General features: G+C 34.8%; 1 protein-coding gene and 1 long non-coding RNA gene across 6 annotated transcripts in view; one reads left to right on the plus strand and one right to left on the minus strand.

Annotated features, from left to right (window-relative positions):
* Positions 1–3,776: 3,776 nt before the first annotated feature.
* Positions 3,777–22,301, minus strand: part of LOC125657983 (uncharacterized) — a 34,501-nt gene continuing 15,976 nt past the window's right edge. For all 5 annotated transcript variants that reach the window (XM_048888974.2, XM_048888973.2, XM_048888972.2 and 2 more), the window contains 11 exons: positions 22,259–22,301; positions 20,839–20,934; positions 17,795–17,897; positions 14,897–15,014; positions 14,729–14,793; positions 14,511–14,638; positions 14,135–14,382; positions 13,977–14,023; positions 13,817–13,889; positions 10,247–10,300; positions 3,777–4,678 (listed from right to left, as the gene is read on the minus strand). The exon at positions 22,259–22,301 is cut by the window's right edge and continues 28 nt beyond it. In XM_048888974.2, coding sequence (XP_048744931.2) covers positions 4,547–4,678; positions 10,247–10,300; positions 13,817–13,889; positions 13,977–14,023; positions 14,135–14,382; positions 14,511–14,638; positions 14,729–14,793; positions 14,897–15,014; positions 17,795–17,897; positions 20,839–20,934; positions 22,259–22,301 — 1,107 coding nt within the window. In that variant the 3' untranslated portion in view covers positions 3,777–4,546. The remainder of the gene's footprint in view (positions 4,679–10,246; positions 10,301–13,816; positions 13,890–13,976; positions 14,024–14,134; positions 14,383–14,510; positions 14,639–14,728; positions 14,794–14,896; positions 15,015–17,794; positions 17,898–20,838; positions 20,935–22,258) is intronic.
* Positions 10,976–11,696, plus strand: LOC130050209 (uncharacterized). The gene is made up of 2 exons (XR_008798627.1): positions 10,976–11,255; positions 11,350–11,696. It is a non-coding gene; the product is annotated as an uncharacterized LOC130050209 (long non-coding RNA).

The raw sequence follows: 22,301 nt of genomic DNA on the forward strand, positions 1-22,301 counted from the left end.
TATAAAGTGGCTAGGATCTTGGATGAAAGATGGATATTTTTATTTTGAAAATGCATCATTTCTTGGTTGTCAAAATAGTATATTTTAAGTACTGTATCATTTAGTTTTTAACTATAGACGTCTTGCTGTATGATTTTTGATTTCAACAGTATTTTATTCATGTAAACATATAGAAAATACATACAACATAGGAATTAAAGTAAACGGATCATATACAGTTCAGTGATCAGGGCCGTAGCAATGAGGGCTCTTCAAAACGTACCTTTTAATGGGATATCCGATTTTAAGGTCATATTCGAAAGACCTGCGAATCTCATTTTAAATCCCGAACATTTAGCAAAGAATCAATAGCTACTTAATTTTAAGCCTCAGGTTTAAGGCTATCGTATCACTTTCGAAACTCGAACCTACGAAATACGGATCACGAACTTTTCTCAATCAACAACATTTAAACGTATGACCTTTCAACACTTTACACGATTATTCTTAAGAATGAATTAAAGACTAGACTTTTTGACACCATAGACCGTTGCTTTTTCAATAAAATTGGAAAAAGGAAATATTCATATTTAGTGATCAGTCATCCAATAAATTACTTTGTTAAATATCACTCTGATTCCACGCACAAGAAAATAAAAATATGCTAGAGTTCCTCGTTGACAATATCTTGGTAGTTTTTGGTGATTAGGTCTTCCAACAGTCTGTTGGAATTCCTATGGAAAGGAATTGTGCTCCTTTGTTAGCTGACCTGGTTTTTTATTTTTATGAAGCAGAATTTATTCAAAAACTTCTGCGTAAATAGAACAAATCTCTTGCTGTGGCCTTCAATGCGACATTTAGATATATCGACGACGTTGTTTTTTTTTTTATATGAACAATGATAATTTTCATGCCTCGTTCACACGAAGAATTTAATTCGCATTAAACGTAAGTTAATGCGAATTAAATCCGAACCGCGTTCACACGGAGATTTTAATGCGCATTAGTTTACTTCGAATTAAAATTTACGTCGCGATTTAATGCGAATTAAATTTACTTCGCATTAGCTCCGTGTGAACGCTAAGCGAAGCTAATTCGAATTAAATGTAGACGCATGCGTAATGGCCAATTTGGGTCACATGCATCATACCCATGGTCAGCTATATATATTAATGTTAGTTTTGTACGAAAAACTAAGCAAAATGATAATAATCACTAAAAACATGTACAAACAGCATGTCATTAGATAATGTCAGACGTAAATCTGTGCTCTGCATAGGCATACTGAGCAATACATGTGGAAGGAATTGTTTTTAAATACGACAACGTTTTAAAATAGTGATAATATGATTTTCTTTTTTACATTTTTTAAAACAAATATGCCGCTCATTGTTAATTTTTATACCATATGACGTCATGGTAGACTTATAATAAGACTTATAATACGTATTAGTAATTAAAAATTACGTCATAACAGTCAGCGGAATGGTGAAAAAGACGTTCCGAAGTTTTAAAATTGGGCCCATGAAGAAACAATATATTGTCTAGATTGAATGCTGGTTGTCGGAGGAAATAACAAGTAATTTCTTGGGAACATATAAATAAACACGACAAAAAACTCCTTATGTGTAGATCAGAATTATGTATGTAGGCCTAAATTGTAAACATGTAGTATACTACATGTAGGCCTAAATAGCGTTTTGAACAAAGAATTCTGTATCTACACAATATTCATTGAAATATCTATAAAAATAATCTTCAATAACATTGTCTATTCTTTAATTTATTTCGCGCACCCTTTAATAGAGGTGCATACGAATTTAATGCGCATTAGTTTACTTCGCATTAAATTTGATGCAAAGTAAAATTTAATGCGCATCCGTGTGAACGAGGCATCATTTATATGTCGATTCGATATATCCCTGTGAATTTGAAATAAGACACCAGAGTTTTCCAGTTCTGCTTCATACTTAGATATTGTATTGAAAATATATATTGACGGCAAACGAACAGCTCAATTTTATGATAAACGGAATCGCTGATTTCAGCTTCTACATCGTCAACTTCCCATATTTATGTAGCAATATTCCATTATCACCTGCATATGGTTTTTATATCTCTCCTCTGATTCGATACGCAAGAGGTTGGTCTGCGTATGATCGTTTTTTAAATCGAGGCAGGCTACTGACAAACAAGTTGATGGTGCAGGGGTTTCCACAGTCTCGTTTAAAGTCAGCATTTTGCAAATTCTATGGTCGTTATAACAATCTAGGTAAACCAACCAATCATTGGGTCAAATGCTGTCTGATTTTTTTCTTATCGATTGTTAGACCGTTCTTGGCACACTGATTTTGACTATGGATAACTTCCGTTTACCTGATCAAGATATAAGGCTCACAGCGGGTGTGACCAGTCGACAGGGGATACTTACTCCTCCTAGGCACCTGATCCCACCTCTGGTATATCCAAGGGTCCGTGTTTGCCCAACTCTCGATTTTGTATTGCTTATAGGAGTTGAGATTGATCACTGTTCATTATCTTCACCTTTCATATGATCCATTGAACCTAAACACCTGATCCAATAAAGATGAACTTCACAATATTATAATAGAGGCATATATGCTCAATATCTGTCTGCATGGGGATGATTTGGAAACTGTTAGTTCGTGTATTTTCACTTCATAAGCCATACATTCCCGCCTTAGAGTCTGACCTTCCGATTCGGGTGTCGTGATTTAACCATTTTGGTAAAGATTTCCGAGAGTGTTCACTGCTCGTTATCTTTATCATCCATCAGGTTGTAATGTGTAACCGTCGTCACATTTTGTATATTGGTCTTATATAGTTAATATGTACTCGTACCATTCACATGCCAATTACGTAATCATTATTTCCTTCTTTGATAGCGTGAAATAAGGATCCAATTAAAAGTTCCATTAATTTATTATTGGTACTTCAATACAAACACACAAACACACATACATACACACACACACACACCCACACACACACACACACACACATATATATATATATATATATATATATATATATATATATATATATATCCAAAATTGAAATAGAGTCTCAGTAATCGGATGCTAATATTTAAAAAATATGAAAAGAAAACACAGAAATCCTCCGTAAAGCTTTAGCGCTTTCATTACATCTTCAGAAGCTTTACAAAAATGTATACATAGCAGTATCATAGTAACAGTGATTATGACGTCAAAGTATGCGGAACGTTAAATGTCTATATTGTGACGTCATGGATAATGTACAACAATGATCTGGAAAAAGTACGGGAAAATCATAATTTATATATATATATATATATATATATATATATATATTATTTACATATGTACAAATCAGTTCCCTTCTTTTATATACAAAGCACACAGAGAGAGTTACCCTGGAGCCCACACCACAAGACGGCTACATTTTGAAACACATCACTAATCTATATCACATTGCTGTTACAAAACAGTTTCATTGTTATTATTCATATGTAATTATAACAAGCATGTAAACATCTCTCTATCTGTATGACCTTGACTACATGTATGTCTCCTGTATGAAGAGGGCTTATATAAGCAATGTCTGTTGTCCAATCCATTTTTGTTTTCTACGCAATAAAATATTGTTTAAAGACGGATACATGTTAGATGACAGCTTACTTAAGTGTGGAATAGCAATACATAACCACTAGTATGCATCAAGATACTTTGCATAAAAGTAAACGATACACATTTATTCACTTTGTGTGTAAAATTTCAAAACTTTACACATCGATATTATATATATATATATATATGTGTGTGTGTGTGTGTGTGTGTGTGTGTGTGTGTGTTTAGCTATAAAAATACACCATTAATTTGTATAATGTGAGCATGTGTTTACACAGTATATTCTAGATTATAGTCTTCATACATGAAACTGTGGATATCTAACTTCTATGATATTTGTTAATAGCAAATTAATAATCAATAGTTATATATAATAAAAATATATACAAGTACTTCCAATAGTGTTGAAAATGTTTCGAACAACAGGTAAGCAAAATATCATACCATGCTTTCAGTACCTAGGAAGTACGAAATTCCCCGAGTCCGGAGTGCGAGGTGAATATAGTACTTCATGGGTAGCTAAATCATTTTTGGGTTGTTGTATCTCAGTCAATCGAAAAGCAGGCAATCACTGTAGAATCATTTAAACTCATGTGGGGTGGGGCTGGGGGCAATTTTCGTGGATTGTGGGGATTTTACTGTTTCGTTGGGATGTAATTTCTTATTTATGGTTTCCTTATTTTGAAACATTGCATAAATTGCCTATTTCTTTGTGGTTTGAAATTCATGGGATACGGGTGCACACGAAATCCCCAAAAGTTGAGCTCCAATGAAATCTAATCATTCCACACTATTTGATCAATAAAACATTTTAGTTTTACAAGCATCAAAGTATATGTATTACATACATGTTTTTTTCAAATATTTTAACGCACCATTAGAGATAACAGATATACAGTGTAAGAATTTGTCGATTTGGAACAAAACCGGTGTTTGATTCATAAATTCATATGTCCATGGTGCTTTGTCAGTCTACGATTGCATGGAAGATCGTTTTTCCTATAATGTTCCACCAGTTCCGAAAGTCGTTTGAAAAATATTCCGTCTACAATGTAAATTTCAGCTTCGTCCTGAAAGAGAGAGAGAGAGAGAGAGATTAAACACTATAAATTGTTACAAAGAAATATATCAACAAACAAAAAAGAAATATCGCAAGCTGTCGGTCATTCAAAAGTTTTTTTGGTTTTTTTCATACCTCGATAAAATAATTTCTATATAGCATCAATGTTTATATAATTCAATTTCTACCTCATGCATGTGATTTGATTTGTCTTGTAAAATATCTTGTAAAATGTCTTGTAAAATGGTTTGGAAGGAGAAGTTAGAATTCAGGACTTGCGAAAAAAAGGGGGAGGGCACATGTAAAAGTCAAGTACTAGTATTAGCCAAAATACTCAGCCATTCTGGATGCCATGTCTGGAGTCCTACGTATAAACTAGCATTTTGTTTTAAGATATATTCTGTGTAGGGTTTCAATGTTTTCAACCTTATCATCTTCAAATGTCAGTAATGCCTTGTTAAATGGCGAAAAGAGGATGGGCTCTACATCCGCTGTTCCGCCACTGACACCTAGAGTTTCCCTTTATATAAAGTTTAACGCGGGAGAAGTTTTAGTATGCGAGTATTTCATTACATTGTATACACATGTACGATGTGAATTCTTAAGAAACGACTAATAGGTTCAACATATCCACCACATTTGTTGAATTGTGAAATGCCATCTTGACCGGCATGCACACAAATGAGCAACTGCATCTTAAAACCTCCTCAAATATATGTCATTTTCAATCTGATTTAGCAAAATATATGCTTATGTGTTGTTACTTAATTGTATTAATTCATTTCTTCTGATGGCGATGACAAGTTTTACAATTGCTATCTCATATTTATGAAAGGTTTACTTTAACAAACATAGCCAGCAGAATGGTAAATGTTGTAGACTGACATCTAGTATGTGTAAAGTTACGAGACGGTAGTGGCGTTTACACCATAGAGTGATAGGTATGTTGATGCTACCTTGTTACAGTTGCAGATGATGCCCCATCTTGTCATTTTGTGAAACATGGACATATGTTAGAAATATGGATATGTTTCTTGATGATGTAAATGTACAAATATTTTTAGTGCATGTTTTATATTGATAGGTAGGTGTTTTGATTACGTATCAGTTTTATTGTATTTGTAACTCGGGTGTATAATGTAAAAACGTTATGTTTTTCTAGTCATTTTTACTGGCATATCATTGCCCCTAGTCTATATAATGTGACTGTATATGTGTTTTTATTGTCATTTATTGAATTTGTATTTGAATAAAATGACAATTCTTATTCTTTTAAGGTGGTTGTTACTATTATAAATCCAAAGGACTGACAAACAAACGTACCAGTCGGTTAAAAGCAAAGAAAGTCTGTTTCCCTCCCAAAGCAACCTTCTAGCAAAATTATATTCATGTAATGATCAAAACTATCTAATGTATAACAAGATATTAGAAGACGAATAATATGTGTGTGTATGAGAGAGAGAGAGAGAGAGAGAGAGAGAGAGAGAGAGAGATAATCAGAGAAAAATGATAATGACTAAATTGTATAGTAAATGCATATAATTTGTACAAAAGATAGACATTGTCTAAAACACAATAATTTTGTGACAATGACCGAAGATGCCTTTGGCTCACAAGGCTCAAACGATTCATAGGGGTTTCAACAGTATCGATTAAAATCAGCATTTCGCAGATTCTGTGGTCGTTATAACAATCTAGTTTGCCAATACAACCTATGATTGGGTCAAATGCTGTCTGACGTGTTTATACCGATTGTTAGACCGTTTTTGGCAAACTTATTTTGACTACGGATTTACCTAATCAGGATATAGGGTTCACGGCGAGTGTGACCGGTCGACAGGGGATGCTTACTCCTCCTAGGCACCTGATCCCACCTCTGGTGTGTCCGGGGGTCCGTGTTTGCCCAACTATCTATTTTGTCTTGCTTTAAGGAGTTGTGAGATTGTTCACTGTTCGTTATCTTCACCTTTCATTGATATCTTACTGAAACGCTAACAGTGACTTAACAATGAACCAAAACCGTGGTGTTGGGTACATGTAACTATAAACACTGCGTCTCAGGGTTATATCACAAACTAGATTAATTACATCGCAGTTGCAAAGATGATAACGGATTCCCAGAGCAATATCTAAATGTCTATATATTGTACTCCAAGTATTGTCATCATTCTAAATGTCTGTTATACACAAAGTATTGTCATCATTCTAAATGTCTGTTATACACAAAGTATTGTCATCATTCTAAATGTCTGTTATACACAAAGTATTGTCATCGTTCCAAATGTTTATTGCACACCAAGAATTGCCATCATTCTAAATGTTTATTATACACAAAGTATTGTCATCATTCTAAATGTCTGTTATACACAAAGTATTGTTATCATTCTAAATGTCTGTCGTACTCCACATATTGTTATCATTCTAAATGTCTGTTATACACAAAGTATTGTTATCATTCTAAATGTCTGTTGTACTCCACATATTGTCATCATTCTAAATGTCTATTATACACAAGTATTGTCATCATTCTAAATGTCTGTTATACACAAAGTATTGTCATCATTCTAAATGTCTATTGTACACCAAGTATTGTTATCATTCTAAAAGTCTGTTGTACTCCACATATTGTAATCATTCTAAATGTCTATTATACACCAAGTATTGCCATCATTCTAAATGTCTATTATACACAAAGTATTGTCATCATTCTAAATGTTTATTGTAAACTACATATTGTCATCATTCTAAATGTCTATTATACACCAAGTATTGCCATCATTCTAAATGTTTATTATACACCAAGTATTGTCATCATTCTAAATGTCTATTATACACCAAGTATTGTTATCATTCTAAATGTCTATTATACACCAAGTATTGCCATCATTCTAAATGTTTATTATACACAAAGTATTGTCATCATTCTAAATGTCTGTTATACACAAAGTATTGTTATCATTCTAAATGTCTGTTATACACAACGTATTGTTATCATTCTAAATGTCTTTTATACACAAAGTATTGTTATCATTCTAAATGTCTTTTATACACAAAGTATTGTTATCATTCTAAATGTCTTTTATACACAAAGTGTTGTTATCATTCTAAATGTCTGTTATACACAAAGTATTGTCATCATTCTAAATGTCTGTTATACACAAAGTATTGTTATCATTTTGAATGTTTATCAAAACATTGCTGTGAAGTCATGCCTTTGTTCTTGCAGTCTAAACGTTTACCTGTAGCTGTCCGATAATAATGATTACCAGTCCAATAAGATATTATCGAACTACAATGATAACAAAATCGGACAGCATTTAAAACAAGAAACAAATTGTTGAGTGCAATCAAGGTTTACGAAATAAGATACCCAAATATTTAACGTGGATTTGTCCATTGCCCCTATGTCTTTTTTTTATGTTTCTCTCATTATTCCAGGTTTTAGATAGGTTCATTGCCCAGATAGTTTTCCGTTCAGTATTTTTGGCATGGCACTTTTGATATGCGACTTTATGTCCAATTCTGACAGAGGGTCTGAGAATCTTTTCGCCTCTTTGTGTTTGATCTCCTCTGGCAGGCATTTAAAATCTAGACCCAAATTTTCATACGTGGTGACAGTATCATTCAATTCAAATCTTAAATCAAAACCAGGATTTTCCTTCTCCGTGTGATCAGGGGTCCGTGTTTGCCCAACTATCTATTTTGTATTGCTTGTAGCAGTTACGAGATTGATCACTGTTCGTTATCTTCACCTTTCATGTTGATGATATCATCTATGATACTGTCCATATCCATATCAGATCCACTTTCTCTGAAAGTGTTCTGTGTTAAAAATATTTCTTCTCCACTTTCCACCACTACTGTTACACTGAATTAACTTTCTTTAAATGAATGAAATAAAATATTACAGTAAAAAAAGCTCCCTCTTTCCCTTTTGTCCACTTATTAGACAGTGTCGGGTAGAAAAACCATTCCTATTGTGTTATTACCGGACTCGTCAGGGTAAGTTTTGGACATTCGAATGGCAATAAGTAAGATATATGCCTCATACAATTCTATATGTAAAATTATCAGACTGTTTTCGGACCTAATTAACGGGTCTCAAACAGTGCTAATTTTACATGTAGAACAGTATTCGGCATATAGCCATTACTTATACACCAAGTATAGTCACGGTTCTGTTTATAAACTGTCCATCGAACGTATACAAACACAGAAACTAATAAAAGAGAGTAAATCCTCAACGATTTTAGCTCCTAGGAACAAAATTTTAGCAAATCTCATTTCTATTAGCTACATAATAAACTAGAAAAACAGGGGATCGTGTGTTACAGTAGGCGCTGGCACGATAAAGAAGCTTGAACTTGAGCGTCTTACAAAAGTAAACCAAAAAAAAAAAAAAAAACAGACATAAAGCAACATACAACTACGCAAATTCTAAGACAAAAGTAAAGGTTACACAGCACGTACTTATCAATGAGGCAGAGGACATTCAATTATACCTCAAAATTGTACGTACTTATCAATGAGGCAGGGGGCATTCAATTATACCTCAAAACTGTACGTACTTATCAATGAGGCAGGGGGCATTCAATTATACCTCAAAACTGTACGCACTTATCAATGAGGCAGGGGGCATTCAATTATACCTCAAAACTGTACGTACTTATCAATGAGGCAGGGGGCATTCAATTATACCTCAAAATTGTACGTACTTATCAATGAGGCAGGGGGCATTCAATTATACCTCAAAATTGTACGTACTTACCAATGAGGCAGGGGACATTCAATTATACCTCAAAACTGTATGTACTTATCAATGAGGCAGGGGGCATTCAATTTTACCTCAAAATTGTACGTACTTATCAATGAGGCAGGGGGCATTCAGTTTTACCTCAGAATTGTACGTACTTATCAATGAGGCAGAGGGCATTCAATTTTACCTCAAAAACTATACGTACTTATCAACGAGGCAGGGGGCATTCAATTTTACCTCAAAACTACGTACTTTTCAATTAAGCAGGAGGCATTTAATTTTACTTTAAAACTGTACGTATATATCAATGAGGCAGAGGGCATTCAATATTTCCTTAAAGTAAAGGTTACACTGTACGATACTCAATTTCTAGCTTTTTCAATTCAAATACGCTGGTAACAATTTACCGGTAGATCATACTTAAGCACGTGTTGTATATTCTAATGATAAATGCTAAATAAAATTTGAAAGTATGATTAAATTTCTGTAAGACACTATTTCTCAATCATCTCCCCTTTGGAAGGAGGAACGAGTCTTCATCTAAATCACTTTACCTTTACCTAGAATGTTTTGTGGCAAGTTTGATTGAATTTAGCCTCGTAGGTCTGGGGAAGAAGTCAAATATGCAAAATTTTTACAACAACAACGACGATTTTATACATCGAAAACGACGGAAACAGCGCTGCGGGACTCCACATGACCTAAAGGATTACCAGCATAGCACCTTAGTCCAATGGGCTAACCGTACAGGTGAATAATTTTGAAATGACAATGTATACATGATATGTTTTTACTTGGTTTTTGTACTAATAAGCTTCTTACCTTTTTGTATATTCTGTACTGAAGTTCGCCGGAGGGTGCTGAAACCACTAGCACCTACAGGAACAAAAGAGCGCCGTGTCATTGAGAAAGTTTATTGCAAAGACAATGTCTTATGTTGTATTTCAACTTTTTTGTTCAGATAAGTAAGGGTGATTTAAGAGTACAATGAGGTATTGAACAAAAAAATCGTGTGGTTTAAGGAATTAATGAAATGTGTAAAATAACCAAACTGGGAGATAATTAATTTATCACTTAATTCTGTTTTGTAAAAATTCAAAAACCTCGTCAGGACTGTAACTGTTTAATGTTTTTCAATTAAGAAATAAGATATCATTTTTGAATGTTGTTGGAATATGACATGAAGTTGGTCACGTGATCAAATCCTATAACGCCCGAAGGGCGTTATAATAGATTTGATCACGTACCAACTTCATGTCATATCCCAATAACATTCAAAAATGATATTTTATTTCTTATATTTATATTTTCTATTTTGATTTGTGTTCTTAACGAGCTTCCATGATTATGTAGCAGGTGACCAAAATAACGATCGTAGAACACAAAATATAGTTCGTAAGAGTTTTATCGAATAAAAAATTAGGAACAATATCAAAGAGAATATAAGATATAGATATTTAATTGAAAATGTTTTTTTTAAAAAAGAAGAGTAAAAATAAAGGTAATTTAGAGCGTAAAGTTAACTGAAATGACAAGAAGAGCGGAGTAAACTACATCCGTGGTGTGATTTGGTCGCGATCAGCGATGGAGAAACTGGCGTCGGTCTAGCTTACTAAGTTGAAAACGCAATTGTTGATCACAGATTTCGACAGAAATTCAAAGGATCTGAGAGAATTGATGGTGAATATGATGGGTCAAGTTAACGTTAAGCTCTTAGTCAGGTTTTTGGAAAGAAACAACGGTATGTTCATCGTTAGGACTCGCGGTTAACGCGGTTGTAGCCATGCAGGAGACGATTCAAGACAGTAGGACAGATTTAGACCAAGTGCAGGTAGGTTGCGTTTCTTATTTACCTTTAGTGTGTGTAAAATAAAATAAAAATGAACTGACGGAGTTTTTGTTCACTTGAGAGATTTCTGTTGTAGGATTTTAATGAAGACTCGCACCGGTACCCTGACATGAACATGTAAATTTTTCGAGCCTCGAAACCAGCCTCGCTTATAATCATGCCGAGTCATAGCCGTGATGGAAGTTGCCAGGAAACAACAGGTTAACTTATCATCATGAAGTAAATACATGTAGGCTTATAACTCTGCCTTCATGTTTTCGCTTCCAATATCATAGAACTTTATTTTATAAATTCGCCATGCAGAAGTTGCAGACGGTATTTAAAACTGTATAAAATGAAACAACAGAAGGATATATGTTTAATGTTTCTCTTTTATAAATTGATGAAATTCTTGTTTTTTACAAAATAAACTGTATAAATATCCTGCTGCGTTTATTTCTGTTATGATGTCATTGCAGTGGCGGATCCAGGGTTTACGAAAGGGTGTGTGTGAAAGTATTAGCCAAAATGCTTAGCCAGTTTGGGTGCCAATCTGGAATTTTACTCACACTATTTCTATTATTTAAATTTGTGGCGAGAGGGGGGGGGGGTCTAAATCCCCCACTGCATTGCATAAGCAAGAAGCCAGGTGAAAATACAGGAACTGACTTTTGAAATGTGGGATTTTTCTTTTGATTCCCAATGCAAGATATCGTTGGTTTTATGGTAATTTGTAGGTACACTTGTATATCATTAAAACGCATATGAATTTTATACCACTATTTCAAATTTCAGCTGGAGACAATGGACAGGTAAAGAGAACCAACTCATTTCTCAGTGACCTCAATAAAAACCCATGATTCTCTCACTATTTTACTACATTGATTTGAGATAAATGCCTTCCAACACTTAAAAGGTAATTCCAAGTGCTGATAAAAATAAACACAAACATACATATAGGGTCCTGTTGATTGTTATTCGTCATATTTAAACTTCTTTGCAACACACAGCTTTATTCAGAAAATTACACTTTTCACTTTCTTATACCGGTACCCCCAACCACGATAATTTCCATAATCATTTCTCGATTTACATTATCATCCTGACAATTATTTTAGACCAGTGTAATATTTCTTACAATTTCAAATGATTTTGTTTTTGATTTTTGGCCAATTACGTAGCATCTGGACATTTACACCCTTGCTCTATCTTAGGTATACAACATCTGGACATTTACACCCTTGCTCTATCTTAGGTATACAACATCTGGATATTTACACCCTTGCTCTACCTTTGGTATACAACATCTGGACATTTACACCCTTGCTCTACCTTTGGTATACAACATCTGGACATTTACACCCTTGCTCTATCTTTGGTATACAACATCTGGACATTTACACCCTTGCTCTATCTTTGGTATACAACATCTGGACATATACACCCTTGTTCTACCTTTGGTATACAACATCTGGACATTTACACCCTTGTTCTATCGTAGGTATACAACATCTGGACATTTACACCCTTGCTCTACCTTTGGTATACAACATCTGGACATTTACACCCTTGCTCTACCTTTGGTATACAACATCTGGAGGTTTGGTACTCTGATTCCTATGATAAACTCAAGAAGATCATATTTCCGAAAGAGTATGGTAGGTTGGTACAAAAGAAAAAGGGTGGATCGAAATTCATGGAATTCGAACGGGACACAGACCTGCAATCTAATTAAAAGCAGATCCTAAGATACGCTCACAATCGCTATAATAATCTTACGCAGAGTATACGGCGCGGATCTAAGAAGTCTGATTTTAATTAGATAGCACAGACCTGTGTTTCACAACAAATCGTATATTCTACCAAAGTGGTGAATTCAAAGGCATGGGATTTTCCATCACAAGACAATTATGTAAAGTGTTAGTGTTGAGATGGGTTTTTTTTATGTAAAACTGAGATAATAGTGTTTCACACTGTCAGATAGACATTTTATTGCCAACTAGCCTTTTTACTAACCACGAAATGTGATATACATAAACATTTTTTTCATGTCAAAGGAAAGGGATGAAGTGGATATTTCTTTTTATTAAATCATAATCTATTTTATTTTTCTTATTTTTGTTTCAATAGTAATAGTCGATATGTAAAGAAATTTAAAAGACAGAGATACAGTGAATTACATTGTCAACAAAAAGGAGTGAATCTATATTGTCCTTTGAACATATCACATAATATATCAGTAACCAAAGTCTGGGATCAAGAGTTGGGGATCTTTATTACACTAGTTATTAAAAAATGCAATAAATGTATTCAATGTTTAACGATCATATTTCATATCTAATAAACGGATAGTATAAGTTTTGATTCAAAAGGATTTATCAATTTTTTAAACAATCATCATAGGAATTTACAAAATTTTATTTTCTAACGTTAAATTAGTGCTTAATTTAACGTTAGGCACAATTGGTGTTGTGTACATATAATCAGAAATTATAATAGTAAAAATAATTCCACAGAACTAGTAACTTAGTATATATATATATATATATATAATATATACTTACGAAATTAGATTTGTCTCCACCAGTGCTTGACTTTCGGATAAGGAATGTTCCAACAGCTTCATCTTTTATGGATCTAAACGATACATATGGCAATCAGCAATCAACGAAATCGTAAAGTGAATTAAATTCCAAAATCTGTGTGTGACTGCCTATCTGTTACCTTTTCGCCTCTGAAGAATCTCCAAGGAATAATGGCAAATCTGCAACCTACAATTGAATATATAATCTATCTATGTATCAATATATATATATATATATATATATATATATATATATATATATATATATATATATATGGGAAAGAGAGAACTACCTTACCTCTGATTCCAGATTGGCATAAAATAACTGTTCTGACACCGTGTCTATTTCCTCTGTTGGAGGTGAGGGAGGGGGCCTACATTTCCTGTACTCTGAAGCGCTTCGTGAAATCCTAGCATTCTCTGTGAATGATTGACTAAGAATGTCATCATAGCTGTCTGTTGGCGAATCAGAATCTGCGGTTGATAAACTTTCTTTTGGTATGGGAAGTGGTGGTAAGCTTTTTACTCTGGTAAGTGGTGACTTAACTGAAAATCAATTAAATTTACACCATATTTGTAGTATTTTGCATCACGATGATATGTGCAGCTCAGTTGAAAATATTTTGAAGTACTAATGTAGGGACGGTAAACACTGCAATGCAATGCTTATTTACTTGGCATCTGGGTATAGCGTCTTCGGGTGACCTGCGCAGAATCTTCCTCTACCTCGTCTATATAGGTGTAGCCATGGAGTGAACTGTCATTTCTTTTGAATATATCCTCTTTCCAAGCTCCTTTGCCCCTAGATACAAATTTTGAAAATTCAATGTTGTCATTATAGGGACAATTCAAGTTTTAGAAGTATATAAGATTTGACATAATGCTCACTCACAATACGTTTGGTATTGGAAGGTTGTTTGCAACATGTAAAGCTTTGTAAATAGCTAAAACCCAGTCCTGAAAATAAGATTTGATGACCTTGAAATGTCTTCATTCAAAATTGATATATTAGTGAAATAATGTATTTGTATACAGGGGGATTTGATTAAGCTTTAGTTACCTGTTTAGAAGTATCGTCTGAGGAAGCAAAACAGTGTTCTTTCAGTTCATTGCATTCGGCTTTGGGAATAACTTTAAAACAGTATTCCATATCTGGTGGCTTGGTAAAACACTCTAACCTAAATATCGTGATACAAAGTTATGCAATACAAACTAAAATTATTAGGATAATGTACTTCAATCATCAAAATTATGATCAAGTAGAAATGTGATTCATGGCATCACTCATTTTACAGGTTCACGTCCAATGCAAAGGGATGGAAATTGAAATAGGACAGATTAATTTAAAAATCTTCCAGAGAGCCGCAGAAAATCACAATCCAAAACTTAAACAAATAAAACGTAAGAACTACTTATAGCCCTGTTTCATATTTATTTGCAGTTGTTGATAACTAAGGTGGACTCACTGCTTTGTTTCTTGTTGCTCACGTTCCTTAGTCTATCGTTGGTTTAGCAACAGACAAAGGAATTTTAAAATATCAAACGTTAATCTGTAGCGGTGGACATGTTATTTATCATTATCAATTACTAATTAAGTCACTGTTGTATTTACTTTGTATTCATTATGTATTGTTATGCTGTTGTTATTGGTTGACATTATTAGCGTCGGGTACGTTGCTGACAACGCACGTGTGTCAGGCCGTTCTTGACAACGTCTGAATGCCTGTTGACGGCCTGACACACCGTTAAGTTAGAGACTCAACGCACTGAATACCAGACGTGTTTCTCAGATATCCACTCTCCACTCTTAACGTTTTCTAAATTGTATAGTGAAACTTGTTAATCTATTGCCACTACTAGTATTTTAGTGATACTGGTATTAAATAAACCCTATTTATTTTCAGATTATTTAGTTCTAGTTATCTTTCTATAAATCATCGAATCGGCGATATAAGGGATACAAATGGTTTCCCCCGTTACAAATCAATACTAATAGGAGGGAACAGTTTAAATGTCCAAGAACACACTGTCCATCACAGATTATCAAACTGAGGAAATGGCACCGAAATACCATCCGGAAGGAATATATCGATTGAATCGGTTTGAATTGCCAATACGAGGGAACTACTAGCATCCAATCCGAGATTCTGAATTACTTCTTTGTGTTAAAGGTTGATTAATTTTCAATTGTTTAACGTCTCTCTCGAATTTTTTTTCACTTATATGAAGACGTCACCATTGCCGATGAAGGGCTACAAAATTTAGGCCTATGCTCGGCGCTTACAGGCTTTGAGCGGGGAGGGATCTTTATCGTGCCATACCTATTGTGTTAAAAGAAAGGCGAAGATAACGAACAGTGATCAATCTCATAACTCCTACCGGTATAAGCAATACAAAATAGATAGTCGGGCAAACACAGACCCCTGTCCACACCAGAGGTGGGATCGGGTGCCTAGAAGGAGTAAGCAGCCCTGTCGACCGGTCACACCCGCCGTGAGCCCTATATCCTGATCAGGTAAACGGAGTTATCCGTAGTCAAAATAAGTGTGCCAAGAACGGCCTAACAATCGGTATAAAATACGTCAGACAGCATTTGACCCAATGATAGGTTGTATTGACGAACTAGATCGTTATAGCGACAATAGAATTTGCGAAATGCTGACTTCAATCGAGACTGTTAAAACCCCTGTACCCTCAACTTGTTTGTCAGTAGCTTGCCTCGATTTAAAACTGGCTATACGCAGAACAAGCTCTTGTGTATCGAATCAGTTGAGAGATATAAACACCATATGCAGGTGATAATGGAATATTGCTACATAAATATGGGAAGTTACGATAGAGAAGCTGAAATCATCCCATTTGTCATACAGTTGAGTTGTCAGTTTGCCGTTAATGTCTACTTTCAATAAAATATCTAAGTATGAAGCAGAAGTGGACGACTCTGTGGTGTCTTTTATTTCGAGCCCACTGGGATATATCGAATCGACATATGAATGAAAGTTATTATTGTTAATAGACAAAACGTCGTCGATATATCTAAATGTCGAATTGAAGGCGACAGCAAGAGATTTTCTCTGATCACGTAGAAGTTTTTGAATAAATTCTGCTTCATATCAATATAGAAACAGGTCACCTAATAAAGGAGCACAATTCGTGCCCATGGGAATTCCAACAGATTGTTGGAAGACCTGATCACCAAAGCCATGAAGCTATTGTCAATGGGGAACTCTAGGAAATCTTTTCTTTCAACTTCAGAGTACTTGTGCGTGCAATCAGAGTGGTGTTTAACTTTTGGATGTCTGATAACTAGATATGAATATTTCCGTTTTAGAGAAAACTAAGAAATAAAACTAGAAAATGAAAAATAGAAAACACATGGTATTACTAATACCAATCGTTAAAGAAGCGGAAATGTGTCGTCGCTATATACACCAAAGGTGAAAATAACGAACAGTGATCAATCTCATAACTCCTATAAGCAATACAAAATAAAGAGTTGGGCAAACACGGACCCCTGGACACACCAGTAAGTAAGTTTTTGGATGACTGATCACTAGAGATGAATATTTCCTTTTTCCATTTTTGTTGAAGAAGCAACTGTTTATGATGTCAAAAAGTCTATTCTTTAATTTATCGTGAGGAATAGTCGTGTATAGTGTTGAAAAGTCATAGGTTTTAATGTTATTGATTTGGGAAAAGTTTTGTTGATCAATGTTTTATCATGGAGCTACCAATTAGCTAGCACAAAAGGGAAGTTTACCGCGCAATGGACACTGCATTTCCATACAAAGCAAGCGTTAGCTACGGAAACACGTGATCGATCGACGTCATTTCCATGATGAATTTCTGGGATTGTATCACTGTCAATAATTTTTTCTAAAAGATAATGCAGCTTCAGATCAGACATTTTCTCGCACTTTAATCATTAGAGCTCGTTACGATCGTTATAAACACTTACCTGCAATAGTTTTCAAATGAGAAGGCTGTCTTAGGGTTAGTAGAGTGGTCATTATCAAAAATATAACAACAGCCATCCCTCAAAACGATGAAGAATTGTCTCCCTTCAATGAAAAAAGGGATTTTCCAATGTATGTACAATTGTGATACCTCAACATACATCTTTCTTTCTGTATAAAATCAAATTTACTATACATTTAAAGTTTTAAAAGGTATTCATTTACATGGTACTGACAAAACTCTAACAAAAGCTGCATGACATATTGTCAACACGGATATAACAATTACGGTAACCCACGTTTAAGGCTGTTTGGCCTACTATCTATATATTGATTACAGTGACCTATGTTTAAAGGGAAAGGCAACCCTAACCACATATTTGCTTTTATGAATAAAGTATTACTTACTGATATCGTAATTGACGGTCTTTAACAACAAAAATCCTTGATTAACAATTTTAAAAATCAATTAAATCAATATTAATCTATCATGTATTTTAAATTACCCGCCGCTGAGAGAGTGGCCATTGAAGTTTAATTTGTGACGTCACACCGTCTGTTCCGGTTTATTAATCAGCAGCACTGTAAACATGACAAGTCACGAACAGTTAAGTTTGGAGCCGTATAGATTTGAGCCCGTTCTTTCGCAAGAAGAAATTGAGAAAAGAAGATGTTCGGTCGAGTTGTAGACAAGGCAGACGGTAATTATTCTTCATACAAATGTCTTGAACCTCAACTTGTCATTACGCAAATGATGGATCCACAGTTTACGTAGTCTTTTCTTTTCAAATGACTTGGTTGAGTCGGGAATTTCAAAACAAGAGGCCCATCACTCACCTGAGTCACCTTGGCCCATATCTGAAGACTTTCCATATATATTTGCATGTAAAACCTTAGTCCCTATTATGGCCCAAACTACCCTTTGCAAACTTGAATCTACACTATGTCAGAAAGCTTTCATGTAAATGTCAACTTCTTTGGCCCAATGGTTCTTGAGAAGAAGATTTTTAAAGCTTTTTCCTATATTTGTATGTAAAAATTTGACCCCCCCCCCCCCACTTCTGGCCCCATCCTACCCCCCGGGGGCCATGATTTGAACAAACTTGAATCTGCACTATGTCAGAAAGTTTTCTTGTAAATATCAGCTTTTCTGACTCAGTGGTTCTTGAGAAAAAGATTTTAACTATATATTTGTATGTAAAACTTTAATCCCCCCTTGTGGACCCATCCTACCCCCGGGGGCCATGATTTGAACAAACTTGAATCTGCACTATGTCGGAAAGTTTTCATGTAAAAATCAGCTTTTCTGACTCAGTGGTTCTTGAGAAGAAGATTTTTAAAGATTTTTCCTATATATTTGTATGTAAAACTTTGATCCCCCCTTGTGGCCCCATCCTACCCCCGGGGCCATGATTTGAACAAACTTCAATCTGCAATATGTCAAGAAGCTTTCAGGTAAATTTCAGCTCTTCTGGCCCAGTGGTTCTTGAGAAGAAGATTTTTAAATGACCCCACCCTATTTTTGCATTTTTGTGATTATCTCCCCTTTGAAAGGGACATGGCCCTTCATTTGAACAAACTTGAAAGCCCTTTACCCAAGGATGCTTTTGGCCATGTTTGGTTGAAATTGGCCCAGTGGTTCTGGAGAAGAAGTCGAAAATGTGAAAAGTTTAACAGACAGACGGACAGACAGACAGACAGACGACGCACAAAAAGCGATCAGAAAAGCTCACTTGAACCTTCGGTTCAGGTGAGCTAAAAACAACAACCTTTATTCACATCTCCCCTTCGCATTAGTGTAATCAACTGCTTGCCAGGAAGGCATCAACCTATTTATTCGTAAAATCTACCACATACACAACTTTGATTATCTCACGGGTGCTTGGGTTCAGGACCCCCCCCCCCCCTTCCGAATAAGCTACTTGGGTTGATTTAATGAATTTTCTTGTTGAAAATATTTCTTATGCATGTCAACGTCTTGCATACCCATAAAGTCCAAAATACATGTAATTCAAAATAAGCCCTTTTTAAAAAAATACCCTCATTGGTTATTATAAGTTCTGTTATAATAACCAGTAAGGGTATTTTTTTCAAAGGGCTCATTTTCAATTATTTTGGACTTTATGATGGGTATGCAAGACGTTGTTGACATTCATTAGAAATATTTTCAAGATAAAATATTCAAATCAACTCGTGTAGCTTATTCGGGGGGGGGGGGGGGGGGGGTTAACCCAAGCACCTGTGGATGATCTTAGAATCTCATCTCGTCAAACTTATTGATTTTTGTAGTCTTGAATACAAGAGTTCCACATCATGGCAGCCTCTATAGATAGCGGGAATTTCAATTTTTAACGTTTTCAAATTAGTACTGAAGCTTATCTAGGCCGTATATCAACAGAATAGTATGGCAAATCTTTATCATATAATTAATCCTATCATTTATCCTGTAAAAAAAAATTTGGGTTGCCTTTCTCTTTAAGGCTACTTTACGTACTATCAATATAATGATTACGATGATCTGTGTTAAGGCTGTGTTACATAATATTAATATTATGATGACGTTGATCTGTTTAAGACGGTTTGAAATACTAACAATATAATAATCATGATGGCCTATGTTCTGCTTGACATATACTTTAAATAAAACAATCACGATGACTATGATTTAGGCTGTTTGACATACTGTCAATATCATAACGATGACATCGGCCTATGTTTAATGTCGTGTGACATACTATCAATATCATAACAATGACATCGTCCTATGTTTAATGTTGTGTGACATACTATCAATATAACAATCACGATGACCTTTGCTTAAGACGGTTTGACATACTATCAATAAAACAATGACGTTGACCTACATTTAAGACGGTTTGACATACTATCAATATAACGATGACTTTGACCTATGTTTAAGGCTGTGTGACATATTACCAATACAACAGTCATGATGACCCATGCTTAAAGGTTGTATGACATACTATCGATATAACAATCACGTTCACCCATGAATAGAATGATTTGTATACTGCATGAATCTTACATTTGACAAACTTGCTAAGCACACTCCTCTCTATTCCGCCCTCTTTTCTCAAATGACCACACTTTTCATAGTCCAATTTCAGAATGTCTCGGGCACCTGTTGAAAGATAATATACATAATTATTCAGAACCATTGGTGTTAAGGGTTAATTTTATCAACTGCAACTATTTGACACAACTATTTTCTAACTTAGGTGAGTTTTTTTCAACTTCAAAATGTTATTAGATGAAGGTTATAGAACGCATTTGACCACCACATAGCAAATATCAATGGCAGTGTTCAGTGGGTCCAAACTTATTTCAAGCAAAGTAAATGCCACAGCAGTCTTCCACATCTGTTAAATATTTAGATATATTGCTGAACATTGACATTAATGGCAAACTCTTTAACTCATCTGTATGACAAACATGATTCCTTTGAACATATTCTTCATCGTCGACTTCCCATTTTTATGTAGCAATGTTTCATTATCACCTCTGCATGTGGTGTTTATGTCTTTCAACTGTTTGATGTTTGATACACATATTGCGTGTGACGAATTTCTAAACCGGGGCAGGCTACTGACAAATAAGCTAATGTTATAAGGGTTTCAACACTTTCGTGTAAAATCAACAAATGAAAATTCTATTCTATAGTCGATCTTGTTTGCAAATACAGTCATTGGGTCGAATATAATCGGACGTATTCCAACAAATTGTTAGGCCGTTCTTTAGTTTTCATATTTGTTTTAATTACGGAATACTTCAATTTTCGTATCAAGATACATATATAAGGTTCACGGCTGGTATGACCGATCTACTAGATTGGGATGCTTACTCCTCCAAAGCACCTTATTCCACCTGTGGTTTTTCCAAGGGGTCCGTCTTTGCTCTGTTCTCGATTTCGCATTTCATAAGATTTATGAAATTGATCACTGTTCGTTATCTTCACGTTTTTCATTCACAAATATATAAGAAAGAACCTAGATATTTTCGACCAAATTTGGTTACAATATGAGCTACAGAATGCAATATAAAAAAAGCTTTCTTTTAATCATATCTTTAATCGCCGAAATTGGGTAGTACCCTGTAATAGGAGTGACAAGTCTTTCTCTATCATACATACACGTACCCAGACGTTCTGAGTGCCTGTGTGACAGCCCAGTATATGAATACCTGAATGTACAGCCCGTCCGTCAATACAATGTAATTAGTTTTCCAAAGCAGCTTTCTATTTGCCACACGTCAATGCGTCCCTCCATTTTCTTTGAAAAACGTTTTCACAACAATGTGCTTTTTTCCTCAAAAGCAGTCACCAATGGCACAAATGTAAACTGATATTCGCCTACAGTACTGAATATAGGTGAGCCAAGTGAGCATTGCGGCCCATGGGCCTGCTGCTTTCAGTATACAGGTACATACAGGTATCAGGAAACTCTTACCGATTGATTTTAATGGCGTTTTCTTCACATAACTTGGGGTGTC

The sequence above is a fragment of the Ostrea edulis genome, chromosome 9, assembly GCF_947568905.1.
Source record: "Ostrea edulis chromosome 9, xbOstEdul1.1, whole genome shotgun sequence".
Classification (NCBI taxonomy): Eukaryota; Metazoa; Mollusca; class Bivalvia; order Ostreida; family Ostreidae; genus Ostrea; species Ostrea edulis.